Source organism: Xenopus laevis, chromosome 9_10S (genome assembly GCF_017654675.1).
Source record: "Xenopus laevis strain J_2021 chromosome 9_10S, Xenopus_laevis_v10.1, whole genome shotgun sequence".
Taxonomy (NCBI): domain Eukaryota; kingdom Metazoa; phylum Chordata; class Amphibia; order Anura; family Pipidae; genus Xenopus; species Xenopus laevis.
The window spans coordinates 103,274,768-103,292,831 of NC_054388.1; the positions used below are offsets into that span (position 1 = coordinate 103,274,768).

Below are 18,064 nucleotides of genomic sequence, written 5' to 3' on the forward strand. Positions count from 1 at the left end.
CGGAATGCAAACATTTAAATACATATGAAATTATGTGACAATGCTTAATCACTCAGTAGCACAATGTTCCTTAGCTATAATTTTCCCTTAATGAATTTAGTTAAACAATTTCACAAGATTCTTCCAGACAGATTTACACCTGCCTCTGCCATTACTGCTGTTTATATATCATTTAGGTGAAATATTTATTGCTGCTTGTAACACAACCAGTCCGATCACTATCAGTTAATGCGTCTTTTGTGTCTGACCAGCTTTCAGTATATATATTGCTATTGCCTCTAGCCGCAATGCTTTCATTCCTCCTGTTTCATATCAGAACCGACCCACTGAATATCAATAGCCAAACACTGGGCATAATAACCAATGGGAACAATATACACTGTAATTAGTGATGGGCGAATCTGTCCTGAACGGCGAAAATTCACGAAACACATTGAAGTCAATGGGCGACAATATAATTTTGACGCACGGCAATTTTTAGGTGCTCAACAACTTTGACTTACGGATTTTTCGCCGCTAAATTTTCACCACAGTCTCATGAATTTATTTGCGGGCGGAGAAATGGGGAAATTCACCGCAAATCCATGCCTGCCGAATTTATCCGCCCATCACTAATTGTATATATACAAATATATCAATCCAATGGAATGGGTGTTATTATCTGGCAGTCATTGTTTATCAAGCTTAATGAAAATCATCAGTTATATTGATTAACATATTATGATGTTCTGTATTTCTCTTCTTCCATGTTTGCTCCATCCCTAAAAATCTCAACAAAATGGTATCAATATGGGCATCCAACTGCCGTCAACTTCTGTTTTTTTTAAGTTCAGGGCATTTCATGTAGCACTTTAGGAGCAGTAGAACTTTAATTTGAAATTCTTTTCAATAGTGATGATGGGAGCTGTATCTGTACCAGACCTGGGGAGGCAAAGGTTGACTTTATTCTTGACTTAAAGGACCACTATACCATCAAATATTCCTGCAGAATTTAGCATATTCCAGTAGAAAGTCCACGAGGTCATGATTTTAAGGAATATCTCTTTATATAGGCTATGAGAATACTTTGTCAGTTACCCCTGATCAATTTGGAGAGATCCATTTATGACCCTATTTAATTGGGGGCATTTGTCCTTTGTTAAGCCCCCTTTAATATTTCCAATAGACAACTCTTAAGCATATTTGGCTTGAGAGCAAGATACAGCACGTTTCATTGGCATGGATGCAGAGCTCCTACTGATTGAGTTGAAAGCCAAATGGTTATTTTCCAAGAGCAATTTATTTTTCCTGTATCGGCAAGGGGAAAGTTCTATGGCAATGTTTAAATGGAATTTCTTTAGTAGAGAGGCTCAATGTTTCTGGCTTCCACCCAATATCATTTTCTCTATGAAAGGTTTGAAGTCATTTATACGCACACAGGGTGTCGATTTACTTTCATTTCATATATGGAATAAGCATGACTGGAAGTCTTTAGCTGAGAGTCACCCGGCAACTTCTCTCCCTGGTCCTTTTCCACGTATTCTCACTAAAGGCAACGGAGGACGATTTGGGGCATTTTTTATGTCTTCACTAAAAAATGGCAGCTAAAATCCTTTAGAAATGACTCAGGGAAATGAAATTAAGACTCATTCTGTTCTCCAAAATAATGGGGCTTCATTGAAAATCATAGCAGAAGATGAATAGGCTGATAAGGCCGCTTGTCCTAGTGAGAACTGCCCCTTTTTTTAAAGCAACCTGTCTGGAGATGCAGTCACTCTGGCCTTTCCCATGTTGCAATAGCCAACATCAAAGGTCTTTCTTCTTAAATCCTCCTTCATGCCGTAGATCTGAGTTAGCTCTAGGTAGGAGATGACTTGATTGCCTGTTTGACCCAAGCCTAAAGCTGGCCATCCATATACAGATATTACAGTTAGATACAATTATTGTTTGGGACCTGTGTGTCCATGGATGATTGGCCAATACTGTACATTCTTATTAGTGATGTGTGGGTCGAGAAAAACTTGACCTGTGCTGAGCCCGGACCCGCACGTCCCCGATCCGCGCCCAATAGTACCCGACTTCTAGTTTCCTTTAATAGACCTGCGCCGACCCGCCCTGCTGATGATTTAATTAATTTAATCAGTGCTTTTTACTTTATACTTGTAGACCTGTGAATTTCCTAGAGTGATGATGATCATATACCCTAAAATTGGCCATATTGATCATTTCTTAGTTATCCAATAACCATAGCCATGGGTTATTGCACATCCAGGTGGAAGAGTTGCAATCATGTCTGCCCAGCAACTGACAGTTATAAGAAGGGTCCCTGATTTTTCAGATGACCAGGTAACCAAGCCCTACACAATAGCTCCTTGTATGATAAAAAACTCTACAACAGAGACATCACATATAGTAACCCTGGCTAGTCGGCTATGGTATAAATATGTCTTCAGCAAAAAAACTGACGGGTGAAATACAATAAAAACTGTCTGCCACTGACGGAAATGCTAATGACAAAGACTCACACAACACGAGCTTGGAGAACAAATATAAAACAGATTGATAATTAGAGCTGACAGAACATAAACACTTGATTAAGGCGATCAATGGGAACGTTCTGTTCTTGGCCTAAAGGAAGGGTTAAAATATAGTGGTGATGCATCTCACCACCAGAAAAACAGGACTGGAAGAAGCTCAGTGACATGTAGGAAACCAGTCCATCGATATTATAGAAGCACACGGGTCAGCATATTTAGTTGGCCATGCTGATGCAAAGTGGAGCTGCTACTATGATCAAATCCCTGCAACTAAAACACGTACAACAATGGTGATCTTTTATTAAACTATAAAATTTTGTGTTTCAGGAAGTCCAACTGACGTAGTATATATTTGACTTATGTGTATATTGATTTTGTTCATACCTGCCAAGTATTTGTAATTGCTATCAAAATTTGTACATAACTCTCTTTGTATCTGCAGCTATGGGCACCACGTGCAACATTTCAAGGTCCTGAGAGACTCTGAAGGTGACGGGAAATACTACCTGTGGGAGGCCAAATTCAACTCATTGAACGAGCTGGTGGACTACTATAGAAGACAGTCGATTGCCAGGTTCCAACAGGTCTTGCTGTGTGATGAGGATCAGAAGGTAGGGATGGGTTTAAAAATCAGCAATGGACACATTTTGGCCCCCTAGATGGCCTGTAAGTCAATGTTGTAATTGTTTCTTGTTGAGGTTAACCTAGCAGGTGGGAGACACAAGAAACTGTTGTCTAGTCAAGTAGCATGGGTTAGAAGGTTTCAAAATTCCCTTTTAGAATGCTGACATAGTGTTATACATGACTCCAAGGGGAGTAACTGGATATGTTAATGGGAACATAGTATAATAAGGAATATCTATGAACAAGTAAGCAGTGCTGGTGGAGATACAATCTGGTCACCTCATCTAGAAGTAGAGACTTATTGTGATACTTTCTGGTATCTAAAGGACTTTCCACTGTCCGGACACTATTAGCCTAGCCTTTGCTACCATTGTTTCAGGTTATTTGGCTACAGTCTTCCTTACCAATTTTCCATTCTATATTTTGGTAAATTACAAAGATTAAAGTCCATTACCTTGTTATGTTCACACATCTTGACCTTGGGAAGCACCCTGAGTCTCTCTAAGAGGTGATCACCTGAACACGTGCATTCAGTGCAACCTGTGACTTTTTCAAATTTGAACTGGCTTCCCTACCACTAGAGAACCTGACATCCAGGCTCCACTTACACGACATGTAGAATAGTCCTTGGCCACGGCCTGCTGGCTGGAAGAACCCCCAGTTTTCAGTCAATTTAGTTTGACCCTTGCCAATGAGAAGCAATCATCTGTCTAAAACCCCAAGTGCCATAGTGCTAAGCCTTTGCTTTTCACTGCCTTTGCTACATAACAGGAAGCAATCAATAAACCCTCAGATGAATACACACCAATAAAATCTCAAAGAAATCCTACTGTGTTTATGGTTAACATGAATTTGCCTGATCTTATAAAGATATAGCCCCTGTCTTCTTGAGAAAGTGATCTATTGCCAATTCTCAGGCAGGAAGCAGGTGTGGCGGAGAGGTAGCATACTCTTTTATTTACAGTCCTCTACTTCCCCTTTCATATTCTGTAACAGTGGAAATAAATTTGCTGATGGCATGAAATTTTACTGCACAAGACTCAAACTGTTCTTAAGGGTTTTTTTTTATTCTCTGTACAGCTGGGTGTAGGAGAGATTTGTTTTTTCTCAGTCGGCCCTACCTGTAGACTGCAGGACGACTGGGGTTAAGTTAATCCTCTCTGGAGGCAAGACAAACTGAAAAGCTTTTTCCAATCACCTCCTTTCCTCCTGGCTCCACCTTCTCTTCCAGTTTTTCAGTTTGTCCTGCTTGGAGGCAGCAACTTTTCCTCTCTCTGAGGATTTTTCTCATATTTTACTATTATTTTTTTTCCTTTTCTTTGTTATCATTATTTTAACTGCAGAGAGCTACTACACACATCATGGACTAAGTATGCTCAGGGAGCTCCCTGAGATACAGCCATGTGGCACTTCATGGTCATTGTAGAGCCCTTGGTGTGCTCCCATGTTGTCCTTGTAGATGGCCATGTGCTCCCTGTATTGCTGATTCAGTGTGAGGCTTTATTAGGTTGAGCCCTCTATGTGTGCTCCCATATTCAGGCACAATCCTAATCATACTGGACTCGCACCAGCAGCCGCAATCCCCAGCCAATCCAGATCTTAGCGGTCACAAGTATTGGGCACAACGACGTTTCAGCCAGCCATCAAGCAGCATTAACTCTGCTACTAATTACATACCAGGTACTCCGTTACTATTGTGGCTTATCCTAGTGAGGAGTTATTGTCCTTAATAGAGGAGATTGATCTCCCAGATAAGCCACGGAAGGCTAAAGTTGAAAAACATAGCAAGAAACTCTACTAAACGTAGAGAACATTCTCCATCACCTACACCAAATGATGACAGTAGTGAAAGCAACAGGCACATGACTACTTCAGCAATAGTACATGCTCTTCAGGACCCACAGCTCCCTCAACCATCTGCAGACACTACTCCAACATAACCATCTGCCAATCTATCACATATATGTCCTGGAGCCAAGCCACCATCCATACTTCTCAGTCATCACTACCAGATCAAGGCAAAAGAAAGAGGAAACGCTCACCCTCTCCTACATCACACCACAATTCTTACTCAAACTCTTATCATTCTTCAGAAGACTTAAGTGCCATAGACTCTGAGGATGATTTGTCATCAGACGGTCAGTCCACTGATTCTGATGGCAGCCAGAGGATATACACTAAATTTATCCTTAGAGAAATATTTACTAGAGATCAAAGAGGAGCAGATAGCCATATCTAAGGCAGATAAGGTGTTAGGCAACACTTCCAAGGAACCTAGGTCATTCCAGGTATTCAAATCACTCGTCAATTATGTTGAAACAAAGTGGCAGCAACCGGAAAATAAATTAAATATTCCGCAAAAAAAATTTAAATGCATACCCTATACCAGACAAGTGCAAACATTGAGACAAAATTCCCAAAGTTGATCCGCTTATTGTAAGGCTAGCATGGAATGCTACCCTATCAGCGGAAGACGCAGGCACACTCAAGGATCCGATGGATAGGAAGATGGATTTGGCCCTTAAATGGGATTTTCAAAACACGGCGGACATTTTGAGACTGGCAGCAGCATCTATCACAGTGGCAAAAAAAGCCAGGTACTGGTGCCAAGAGTTAATAAAAAAAACTCTGGTCTATCCAGACCAGGTCTCAGCACATATAGTAAAGATTAAGACGGCCCTATCATTCTTAGGCGGAGGCAGCTATGGAAATGGCTAAACTTGCTGCCAAGGCTTCGGCAGCATCCATTTCGACTCGCAAAGCCCTGTGGTTGCGACAATGGTCGGGTGATACAGTGTCCAAACACAAGTTCACATCCCACACACGACTATCTGGCCCAGAGAAAAAACAAATAATCTCAGAAGTCACAGGTGGCAAAGGTGCCTTCCACAGGGCAGGTTTCATAGAAGCAACTACCACCATAAGTTGTAGTCCTCTAATAACAGACAGCAGCAAATGTCTAGACCCCAATCTCAGTTACAGCCGAATAGAAGGTTCAAAACCCCTTGGTAGAACCAGCCAAAATCTGCCCGCACACTCTAACAAAAGGGAAGGATTCCTGACCCACCCGGAAGCATACCCTTTCGGTCTCCAGTAGGCGGAAGATTCGTCAACTTTGTGCAAGAATGTCGAAACTTAATAACAGACTCTTGGGTACTAAATATTTTAGATCATGGTTACTCCATTCCTATGCCAGGGAGCCACCAGAGCATGGATTCGTAAAGTTCTCTATACCTTCTGATCCTACCAAGCAAAGAGCCCTCTTCACCATTGCACAAGAACTTTAACAAAACGGAGTAATAATTCCCGTTCCACAGGAATTTCAATTTCAAATTCTTCTCAAACCTCTTTCTGGTGTCAAAAAAGGACGGCGGCTTCAGACCAGTCCTCAATCTACAACCATTGAACAAGTTTGTACGATACGACCACTTGAAGATGGAATCTCTTCCCTCAATCATAAAAGGTCTAAAGCCAGGGGTGTTCATGTCCAAGATTTATATCAAGGACGCTCAGGGGCGCGCCGCCAATGAGGCGAGCTGAGCCGCTCGCCTCAGGCGGCAGCGCCTGTAAGGATTCCAGGGGCGGCAAAAAGCCGCTCCTGCACCTTTAAGAGCCGAATTTCCGGTTTTTGAACCGGAAATTTGGCTGTACTATTGCGAGAGAGCGCAATTGTTCTCTCCGCAATAGTGTTTCTGCCTCCCCTCCCGACACGTAAGTTGGGGGGGCGGCATTGCAGGTGCCGCCTCAGGCGGCTCCTTAGTCTGAATCGGCGCTGAGGACGCTTACCTACATATACCTATCAATCATCTTCACTAATGGATCCTTCGGTTTGCCCTGGGTCAACAACACCTTCAGTTTCAAGCGCTCCCCTTCGGCTTGACATCCTCTCCCATAGTGTTCACCAAAGTCCTGGGAGCCTTGCTAGCAGTTCTGAGAGTCAAAGGAATCAGAGTTACAGCCTATCTCGACGACCTCATAGTCATGGCGGACTCAGACGCCGAAGCCATTTCTCATACAAAACAATGCCAACTCACACTTCAGCAACACGGTTGGTTAATCAATGGTAAGAAAAGTCTACTAGAGCCGACACAGGAGATAGATTTTCTTGGGATGCAGATCAACTCACAGGACAGGAAGGTGGTTCTGCCACTGATGCCACTTGCACTGATGAGATCTAACAAAATTGAACCAGGCTGTCTGCAAGTTTGGATATATGGATCTGTGCTACAAAACCAGCGGTTCTCTATGCACAGTTGGTCACTGGGACATAATGCCTTAAACTCAAATTTTTGGAATTAAGGCAGTGCTATGTATATGGCACGAGGTAAGTAAATAACTTCTGTTTTCAGAAGACTACTGTATACACTGCATGTCTTGCACGAGAAGGGTTTTTTGGCTCCTTTTAGCCCGTCTCACCCTAACCAGGTTAGGGTGAGGTTCTCTGCTTCTTATATGTAAAGCAATAAGACAAATCAAACTGGACTTTCACTAGTCATCTTACTGGCTTTCTCAATCCTGCTCCCCTGCACCAGTGGTGTGGACCACAGGCCCAGTGGAAAAATTGCAACTGGACTGCCCACTGTGGGTTGTGACAAATTCCAGAGGGGCTGAGTTAAGATTCCATGGACAGTTGCTATTTAGAGGGCTGGTGGGGGCTCTTTGTACTTGAAATGCCAAGACCTATTTTGAGTCCCAGTCTTTGGTTGGGACCCCCCCCCCCTCATGCCACATACAAGTTCTTAGCTGCAGACTTTCTTGCAATGCATGTGGTGTATCCAGGCGCTACCTAACTAATGAAGAACAAAAAAGTTGCTTAGAATCGGCCATTCTATAACATAGTAAAAGTTAACATAAACGTGAACCACCCAGATGAGGCCACAAAGGCCTGGGCCTAGGCAGTGCTTTGCCTGCACAACAACATTTCTCAGATAAAGCAGTTTATAAATGATATTAGGGCAATTTCAAGCCTTCAATTCCGGTCTTGCAGTAATGATATAAAAGTTCCCTGCTCTAATTGCCCTGTGAGAGTCTTTATATGGACAGATGCCAAGGGCAGAGTCTAATAAAGGCTTCACATAAAAGTCATTAATTCCTCCTCATGTTATTATATGACAGAGAATCAGGAGTCAACTCTGCATTATGCAAACCACAAGCTTCAATAATGCTAGAAGGTGTTTATTCACAGCTAGAGCAGTAATAGTATTTGCTAATAGCAAGCAGAGCCTTGAGATTATGATGATAATTTTAGTGGTACCTTAGCCAATACTTTCTTCTTCTGGCCAGTTCTTCATACTTCAGCACTCTCCAAGATTGTTTTCAGTTGAACCATCTGAGAATCATGGGGCATTTAAAACAAGAGACACATGGATGCAGTTATGGAAAAACACACAATTGGGGTGTGTTTTTTTGTTGCCACAAATCTAGTGTGGACAGCATCCATGGTTATCTTAAGACTAACTAATGGATGGATACAGTCTACCATATGAATGGTCTTGGACCATTGGCATCACAAGGACAGTGTGGTCTTTGTCAGGTCATCCAACTGAATTTTGTTTTCTTGGTGTTCAAAACCAATCATATTGTACTTGAACCTTTCGAAGTATGTACCATTAAATCCTCTGGAAAATTACCCCTTCAGGATGTCTATGAAGATGTTCATTCATCCAGGTCATAATATACAGTATCTTGCAGAAATAAGTCTAAAGCAACTGATCATTCAGAAACACCTTGGAAGTCTTTGAAGGCATGTATCATTAGATACATTCTATCCCCTTCAGGATGTGCATAAAGAGCAGTTTCTTCAGTCCAGAAGCTTTAGATGCCCTCAAGGCATTGCCTTGAAGAAGTTTGTTCAGTTTCTGTAGTGCAAGACAGATCTGCAGGGGCTCTGATTTTAGCTGAAATTTGATCTGGGGATCAAATTATCACATCAGCCTGATTTGGCCCACCACCTGTAAGCAGGGCAGCCATCAGGGGGGGACAGGGGGGAGAGTTATAGGGGGCAGGGCGTAACTATAGAGGAAGCAGACCCTGCGGCTGCAGGGGGCCCAGGAGGTATAGGGGGCCCCATGAGGCTCAAATTCATATACAATTTCAATACATTTTGGTAAAACAGGACAACCTCTGGATATGTTTGGGGCCCTAAAATTAATTTGCTGTGGGGCCCAGTAACATCTAGTTATGCCAATGATAGGGGGCCCGAGGGTAAGGGGGGCCCCGGCCATGCCACACTTACTTGATTAGCTGGGCCCCCCATCTTTCTGAGAGCTGCTGACTTCGAGAAGGCATGGATGTTTAAGGGGCCCTGGCCACCAATTTTTTTTTTCTCATGCGGGGTCCTAGCCACCAATATTTTTTAATGGGGGGGACCTGGCCACAAATGTATATTTTATGGGTGGCCCTGACCACCAATATCTTTTTATTTTTATTAACATGTGGGAACCCTAGCCACCAATATTTTTTGGGAGGACGGACCTATAGACGGGGCTTGCGGTGGGCGCAGCCCAGGAAATTTTGACGTACGGGGCCCTGTGATTTCTGATAGCGGTCCTGCCTGGAAGGCAAAAATCCAGTTATTTGGAGACTTTGCCAGACAATAGGTCTTCCAGGGTATGTTCTCCTGTACCCTGCTTTCTGGGAATTGAAAACTTTGTCACTCCCGTTGAGCAAAACAATTGCTGGCATACATCCCAATTATCAAAGAGATCTCTTCTCTATCTTTGTCTTTGAAGTAGGGAGATACTTGCCCAATAGCAAGCGATTCAATTTGATTAAAAACAAATAACACTCCCATCTCTTTCACAATGGCTAATATTATTAACTTCGCCAACACAAATGGAAGATAGCAAATATCCCTGCAAATAAAAGGACCATACCGAAAATAAGAAATGTTTTAAGGCTTTAAGTCTTATGCTTAAGACTGAGATTCTAGCATCTTTATACAGAGTGTTGGTCATGGCCTATAAGGAAAAAATAACAAGCTTTCCCAGCATTATTCCCAGCAACATAGTGGTCTCTTTGGAAACATAAAGTCACATTCCCAACTGAGTGTTGAAGGAGACACCTGCTTTATGTCTAACTTCATAAGGGGCCTGTAATTAAAATACCACATGAAAGGGACTTGACTGACCATCACCCTAAGGAAAAATAATAAAAGAACTGCAATCTGTATTAATGAATGAGGAACGAGTAGGGTGTCAGAACAGAAGATGTCATAAATCTGTCCATGATACATTAAACATTTGTCCATTTGCTGCTAACAATTAGGTGTGAAAATGTCAGTGTATTAGTAAGGGAAGAAGATTCCATCTGTAGGTTGGGAGTACTGATGTCTGTCAACTGTTGGCTGTTGTGAATTATAATTATCGCTAAGCATCTGAAACTGTTGTGTTCTACATTTTCAACAGTACTATTTGTATGTTGGAATTCAACTGAATATTTAGAATGGGTTCATATAAAGGCTTGGCTCTGTGGGAAAATGGTACCTGGAGTAATTAAGGCAATGGTATTATTAGTGGGTGGGTGACACAACACTTACAAATATGACTTGGTATATATATTGGGATTTCTGTTGCTCTTGGGTGCTGCATAAGTAATAGTAACAAACAAAAACCAGAAGGGCATCACTAGGCTCCAATGCACCCACCAAACCCACTTATTTCACATGTATAAAAGTAACATTATAAAGTGACCACAAAAGCATGAATTTGGGTATCTGGGAGAGAGTATCCATTATGTAACTTCAGTTACATTTGTTCAGCTCGTCTTATATCTTCTAAAAATGTCATCAACGTAACCGAGAATGACATTATTCCAGGAAGTGATGAGAAAGGGTTGTTGTATACATTTATCTACTCCCTGGAGTATTCTTCCATTAGATGTTGCAAATGTATTATTAAGTGATCAGAAAACCATTTTTGTGTATCTGAAATGTATAACTTCTCTGAGATCTTGCCAGCTTTTCTTCTAAATGTCATCAACGAATGTTGATTGACATCAGGAAGTAATTGTGCTAAACAGCAAAGACGGTGGTTGCGTCCCTATATTTAGTTATTGGGGTATTAATTCTTTGGCTAATACAAATCTATAATTCAACCTTTAAAAATAATGTTTATCATTACTTATGGCATATCATGCTTTAATGCAGGGGTGCCAGCTGGTGGAAAATAACGATAGATGTAGTTCCCTGCCGCTGCACAGCCTTGAGTTTGACTTGCCTGCTCTGTGGTATGGGATTGTTAGATATATAGCTGTGGTTTATCTCATATCAAAGAAGAAAGGTGCGAGACCATAAACATGTAGAAGGGCAGTTTCACTTCTCTGTCCTTTCCAGTTTCCTCCCACATAGGGGTTTGACGGAAACCTGAGAGTAAGATGAATATACTCCTGCAGGTGTGGGCAGCAGAGCATAAATAAAATGTACTTACCCGTATTATTATAGCTAATCTAAGCTGCATATTGCTTGGGTGTAATTATTATTATTGTTTCCCCTTCTCACGTTCTTGTACATATTCATTCTTTTGTGCTTTCCCACATCCTATAGATAGGTTTTGTTATATCATTGGTTCCCACACATATGAGGCTGCCCCTCCAGAGGTGCCTAGACCAGTGACTGGTCGGCCAACTGCAGACCAGTTAGTGTTAAACCATGGCTAATTTTGGTGTAACTTCTGGTAATACATCCACTCTCTTTGCTGTTTAGTACAATTACTACAATACGTCAGATACGTTGATGACATTTAGAAGAAAAGCTGAAAAGATCTCACCTCATGGCTGAAGCATCCCATTTATAATAAATATTATTATTATCTCTACAAGAGACCTGGAAGCCCAGCCTAAAAGTGAAATAGGGTGATATTTCATTAGCTGTACTAAACAATCTTAGAACTATGGCTGGTAAAGTAGTGCTTTAAATATCCATAACTTTGATATTAGTCGAGGGGACCTGACCACATCTTGGACCTTCAGTGGGGTGTCAACTGATAACATAAGAAGGTATAATATTGTGACCCACCAGAGTAGCAAGTCAGAGAATACCAATGGCCACTACCCTAGGACTACTGGAGGGACATTTGGTGGAGGATGTAACTTTGCTACCTAACATTTATTCCTAAAGCTATATGGAGCATGACCAAATATTGGGCCACAAAGAAGTTTCAAGTTGTCTGCATCATCATCATTTATTTATATAGCGCTGGCAAGATACCCAGTGCTTTGCATCAAACGTTATTTGGACTGTGACCTGAGTAGGAACGTTTGATCTAGTAGGTAGGGTTCAGCAATAGTAAGAGAGGCAGGGATCAACACAGCCACAAGGTGCAGAAACATTGAGACATAGTTTTGCTCCATTTTTCAACATATCTTAGACTAATAATGAGAAGAATAACACAAAGTGTTCTAGGGCAGAACATGCCGAACAAATGGGAAATGAATCACTTTTTTTCTATTGTGTGTCCACAGGCAGTTGGGACAGTTGATCTGCCTTGACCCTTAACTGTAGCTTTCAAGATGAACTGCATCTCTCAGCTCCCCAATTGAAGTCATTGACCGGTTAATAAAAATTAAAGAGAAAATATTCCTACCTCCTTCAGTTATGCTTGTGTACAAAGACACATACCTGATTCCACAGATTGAAGGGAAACATGATACTCATACAAGCTATTTCCCAACCCCCTTAGGCTCATAGTGTCACTAAGCAGATGGATTCCCTCTGCTTTCCATAGTGGCTCTTGCTTAATTTCTATGGAAAGTAGATGGGGTTCAGGTCCCGGAGTCCATCATTTCACAATAGAACAAGTTGAGGGGTTGCATAACACTGTGAGGCTAAGGGGTTGGGCTTGTCAGTCTCTGCATGGCCCACTGTGCTACTTTCTGTTCTCTTCGATACTGGAAAGCAAGTATCAACTCCACTTCTCCAGAGACTTCAGCTTCTGGGCACATGGAGCTTGGCAACTTCATTGTGCATTAAAGGTTTTAGTATTCATCAGTTTTTTATAGTTTATTATAGCAGACCCAGTAGATGCTGGGAGGCCTACCTGGGTCTTAACTGATGTACAGTTTCAGTAGATACATTTGTAAAACCAACTGTGTTTCTCTAGGTTTGGTGGCAATCTAAAAAGATTACTGTGGCCCAATCAAGATCTAGTACTCACATCTAGACTGGCTTATTAGATACAAAAGCCCCTGGTTTGGGTCAGATCAGATTTTATTAAAATGTTTTCACTTTTGATGTAGGTGTTAACCTCCAACTGGCAGACGTTCAGCTTATTAATATGCATATTCGTCAGAAGACATTTGATCACAGCTGTACAGAACAAGGCTGCTTCCACCCATCCTTTAGAAAACATAACCAGACGAGTCAGTCTGTTTATTATTTAATGATGGCGTCAGCTGAAAGATGATGAGCGTGTCGCTGTGTGGGTTTTGCATAGAGATGGAAAAGACAGAAAATCAGCTGCAACTACTGTAACAAATCAGGGCACCTGGCAGCTTTATGGCCTATCTTTGGGCCCAAAACCTTCTCTGTCTCCATCCATATCTGTTTAATGAACCTTCATAAATAGACCTTCTAAATGTTCACCAAGCTTCTTGGGTCAATACCCACCTGCGTCTTCCACCACATTGTTGGTTTCTTCCAGTGTGCAGAATAATGTGCAAAGTACAGGTGCACAGACACAAAGAGCCCTGAATTAAACACTTACCTTGAGGATTTGCTGCTTCTACGGCTCCTTTTGCATGAATGCCTTCACACAAATCTAATGAACTGCCCCCTAATTTAGTTTCAAGCACCACAATTGGCACTGCACAAAAATATGTCACCATTCAAATCCACACTGATAAAATAATAGAATTGCCTAGGATGCAGAGCTTTGGGGCTTCCTTAAAGGGATACTGTCATGGAAAAAAAAATGTTTTCAAAATGATACAGTAAATAGTACTGCTCCAGCAGAATTCTGCACTGAAATCCATTTCTCAAAAGAGCCAACAGATTTTTTTATATTCAATTTTGAAATCTGACATGGGGCTAGACATATTGTCAATTTCCCAGCTGCCTCCAGTCATGTGACTTGTGCTCTGATAAACTTCAATCACTCTTTGCTGCTGTACTGCAAGCAGTTTCCCCCCCCCCCCAGCAGCCTAACAAAAGAACAATGGGAAGGTAACCAGATAGCAGCTCCCTAACACAAGATAACAGCTGCCTGCTAGATATAAGAACAACACTCAATAGTAAAAACCCATGTCCCACTGAGACACATTCAGTTACATTGAGAAGGAAAAACAGCAGCCTGCCAGAAAGCATTTCTCTCCTAAAGTGCAGGCACAAGTCACATGACATGGGGCAGCTGGGAAATTGACAATATGTCTAGCCCCATGTCAGATTTCAAAACTGAATATAAAAAAATCTGTTTGCTCTTTTGAGAAATGGATTTCAGTGCAAAATTCTGCTGGAGTAGCACTATTAACTGATGCATTTTGAAAAAAAACATGTTTTTCGATGACAGGATCCCTTTAATTAAGCAGCAATTCTATTTTTAAAAAATGCATTGTGGATCTCTGAATTTCATCCGACCATTGACGTGAGGACCAAATGTTTGGATCTGCCCGGTCTGGCCCATCAGATCGAGTATAAAATATTCTTATTTGGCCATCATTGATTGCATGAACCAAGAGAGAAGCCAACCAAATTATTACTCTTGTGCACATTATTACTCAAGTGACAATCTCTTCACTTCTAGAGGGAACTTCTAGGTAATATACGGGTAGTGTGGTTACTGAAAAGACATTGTGGACAGCCAACAATTCCTGCAGCCCAAAGCCCCATGTGCTCTTCTAGTTAAAGGTTCTTTTCTGCTTTTGCAATACAAATATTGTATAAAATTTAATGTGCTGTAATGAAGTGGTTGGGAGCCGCCACCTTTTTATCCCAATCCTATGTAAATGGTGAAAGAATTGATCTGCTTAGGGGCTTGTGTTGATAAAACAATTTTTCTGTAATGGTTTGGAAATCCCATTGGAGGATTTTTGCCTGCTAAGGGGTAGATTTTTGTCCTGGGCGATGAACGCTGGCGACTTTTCATTATCGTTACTTCGGCAGTGCGAGCATTTAATAACGAAGATGCAATATTGTTCATTTGTGCCTAGCAAAAATTCGCTAGTGATCTTGCGCTCAGGTCAATTTGCATACGGCGGGTAATCTAAAGTTGTATGTATTTATTATAAATGTTGGTGCAAATGGTTGAAGTTACCATTTTTTATTACAAATGTCCAGGGAACCTTAATAAAGACAAGAGAGTTAATATAATGCCCTACACATGAGCCCAAAATGAAGGTTCCATATGTTATGAAATGTATGGAGTTACCCAAAAAAAGTTTGCTAGGAAAAGTCCCCAGCGTTTTTGTAACTTTATTGCATTTTACACAGGATATGATGTAAGTGACAGAAGATTGAGGAAGATTTAGCTGCTTTTCAGCGCATCGCTTGGTCTGAGTTGGCGAAGTCAACTCTGGCGAAAGAGGTAACGTTCAGTAAAATTTACACTTTACTGAATTTGTGGAGTAACAACCTTTTGCTAGTGATAGGCGAATTAGCACCATTTCGCTTCACAGAAAAATTTGCGAATTTCCCTCGAAATTCACGAAAAGGCGGAAAATTCGCGAAACGGCGCATTTTTTCGACGCCGGCTTCTGTTTTCTTCCGAAATGTTTTTGACGCCGGCGAATTTTCCCCAGCGCATTTTTGCGGGCGTTTCGCGAATTTTTTCGCCGGTGGCAAATCGCGCAAATTCGCTGTGGATTCACGTCTGGCGAATAAATTCGCCCATCACTACCTTTCGCCAGAGTGAAAAGTCGCCTGATGATAGAGTGCAAACGAACGATAGCAGCGGTCTCTTTCACTACCAAATTGGCGCCTGTAAATTGGCAATGATGCTGCAGATGTAATGCTGGCAAAAAGTCGCTAGCGCTAGTCACTTTGTCCTTTAGTGAAACTACCCCATAGATAGATTGGAAGTGATGGTTTATTGCAGTGGTCCCCAACCAGTTGCTCTCCAATCCCTTGTATGTTGCTCTCCGTGGCCTTAAAGCAGGAGCTTATTTTTGAATTCCAGGCTTGGAGACAAGTTTTGGTTGTATAAAAACCAGATGTACTGCCAAACAGAGTCTCAATGTAGGTTGACAATCCACATAGGGGCTACTAAATGGCCAATCACAGCCCTTATTTGGCACCCCAGGAACATTTTTCATGCTAGTGTTGCTCCCCAACTCCTTTACTTCTGAATGTTGCTCACGGCTTCAAAAGGTTGGGGATCCCTGGTTTATTGCAAAGCGGGCTATTTTGCAAGGTGTGGATGCAATATGATCCAAAGAGCAGCACTTGTACGTTCATGTAAATATAAGGGTTATTGGGCAATTACACAAAGGAGCAGACAGGGATTAGGCTGGTCCCTTCTGCTGATACTGCAAAACACCAGAGGAGTGGTGATTACATGTGCGCAGCTGGCTGAGAATTTGGGATCAGCTGTAGCCTCAGGCAGCCATGTGGAAAGCACCAAAATAATTGTTTTTTATAAGAAACACACTGATCTGAACCAGACGAGAACCGGCCTCCTCTCTTGTAGATTATAACCAGGCATCAGGGCCGGATTTACATAGCGGACTCCCCAAGGCCCACTGCCGTTCGTCACCCGTGCCCCCCCTTTATTCATGCAAATTTTCATAATTGGGCATGGGAAATTTACAAATTGATTGTATCTCCAGCGCATCCCCAGTGTTTTAGGACCAATGTGGGTGTGGTTGGGCAGCATGCCGCCCCCCTAAAATCCTGCAGCCCTAGGCCCGGGCCTAGGTGGCCTTTCCACAAATCCGGGCCTGCCAGGCATTAAGTTATCACAGGGATGCCGATGCCTGAGTGGGTTTCTGATTGATCCAATCATTAATTTGTCAGAGCTCTGTTGGAGTCAAGAAGTGACGTGCGAAATCTTTGGAGGACCTATTCCATTGCATAGAGCTGATCTACAACTGAAAATATACACAGACTTATGTAATTATTACATTAGGGGGCAGATTTATCAAGGGTCGAATAGTCAATTCGAAATTGAATTTTCGAGTTTAAAAATTTACACATTCAAATTTTAAGCCCCATACTCGAATATAAATTTGAATGGGAGATTTATCCCACCTCGACCATGGAAACAGTCCGGATTTAAATATTCGCCAACGAAAACCTGCCGAATTCATGTACAAGTCAATGGCAGAGGTCCGTAGAGCCATTCGGAGATGTTAATAGCCTTCCTGGTATTCAAGGTTTTTTTCTGGGAGTAAAGTTCGATTTGTACAAATCCAATACGAATCAAATACGATTCAAATTTTCGGGTCAGCACCATTCGATTGAATATTAGCCATTCAAATTTTTCTTAAATAACCTCCCAGTCAGATTGTGAGTATATTCGAATTTTTTAAAATCTCACATGAATATGAAGTTTGATACATGGGCCTCTAGGTCTCACCAACCAGGACCTTGAATTCTGCTGCTTTAGTTTGTGTCCAGTGTAATCTATTTTTGCTTGTCTGCTTTGCAGGGCAGGAGATAAACATGTACCTACAACTAAGGCTAGTGACACGCGAAGATTCGGGGAGATTTAGCCGCCCAGCAACAAATCGCTTCTTCTTCGGGCGACTAATCTCCCTGAAAAGCCTTCCTATCAGCTAGAATCTAAATCACTGGCGGGATGGCACTTGTAATGCTTCGTTTTCCAAGACGCTCCAAGTTTCCTCGTGAGGCAACTTCAGGCGACTTCGGAAAATTAAGTGCTCCAAGTGCCATCCCGCCAGCGATTTACATTCTAACATGCAGGAAGGCTTTTTGAGGAGATTAGTCGCCAGAAGAAGAGCCAATTTTGTCACCAGGCGACTAAATCTCCCTCCTT

At 41.9% G+C, this 18,064-nt stretch overlaps 1 protein-coding gene across 1 annotated transcript in view; it reads left to right on the forward strand.

Moving 5' to 3' along the window:
- grap.S (GRB2 related adaptor protein S homeolog) overlaps positions 1-18,064 on the forward strand; it is a 39,485-nt gene that overhangs the window by 20,850 nt on the left and 571 nt on the right. Inside the window, exon 5 of the mRNA XM_018239292.2 lies at positions 2,959-3,127. Coding sequence (XP_018094781.1) covers positions 2,959-3,127 — 169 coding nt within the window. The remainder of the gene's footprint in view (positions 1-2,958; positions 3,128-18,064) is intronic.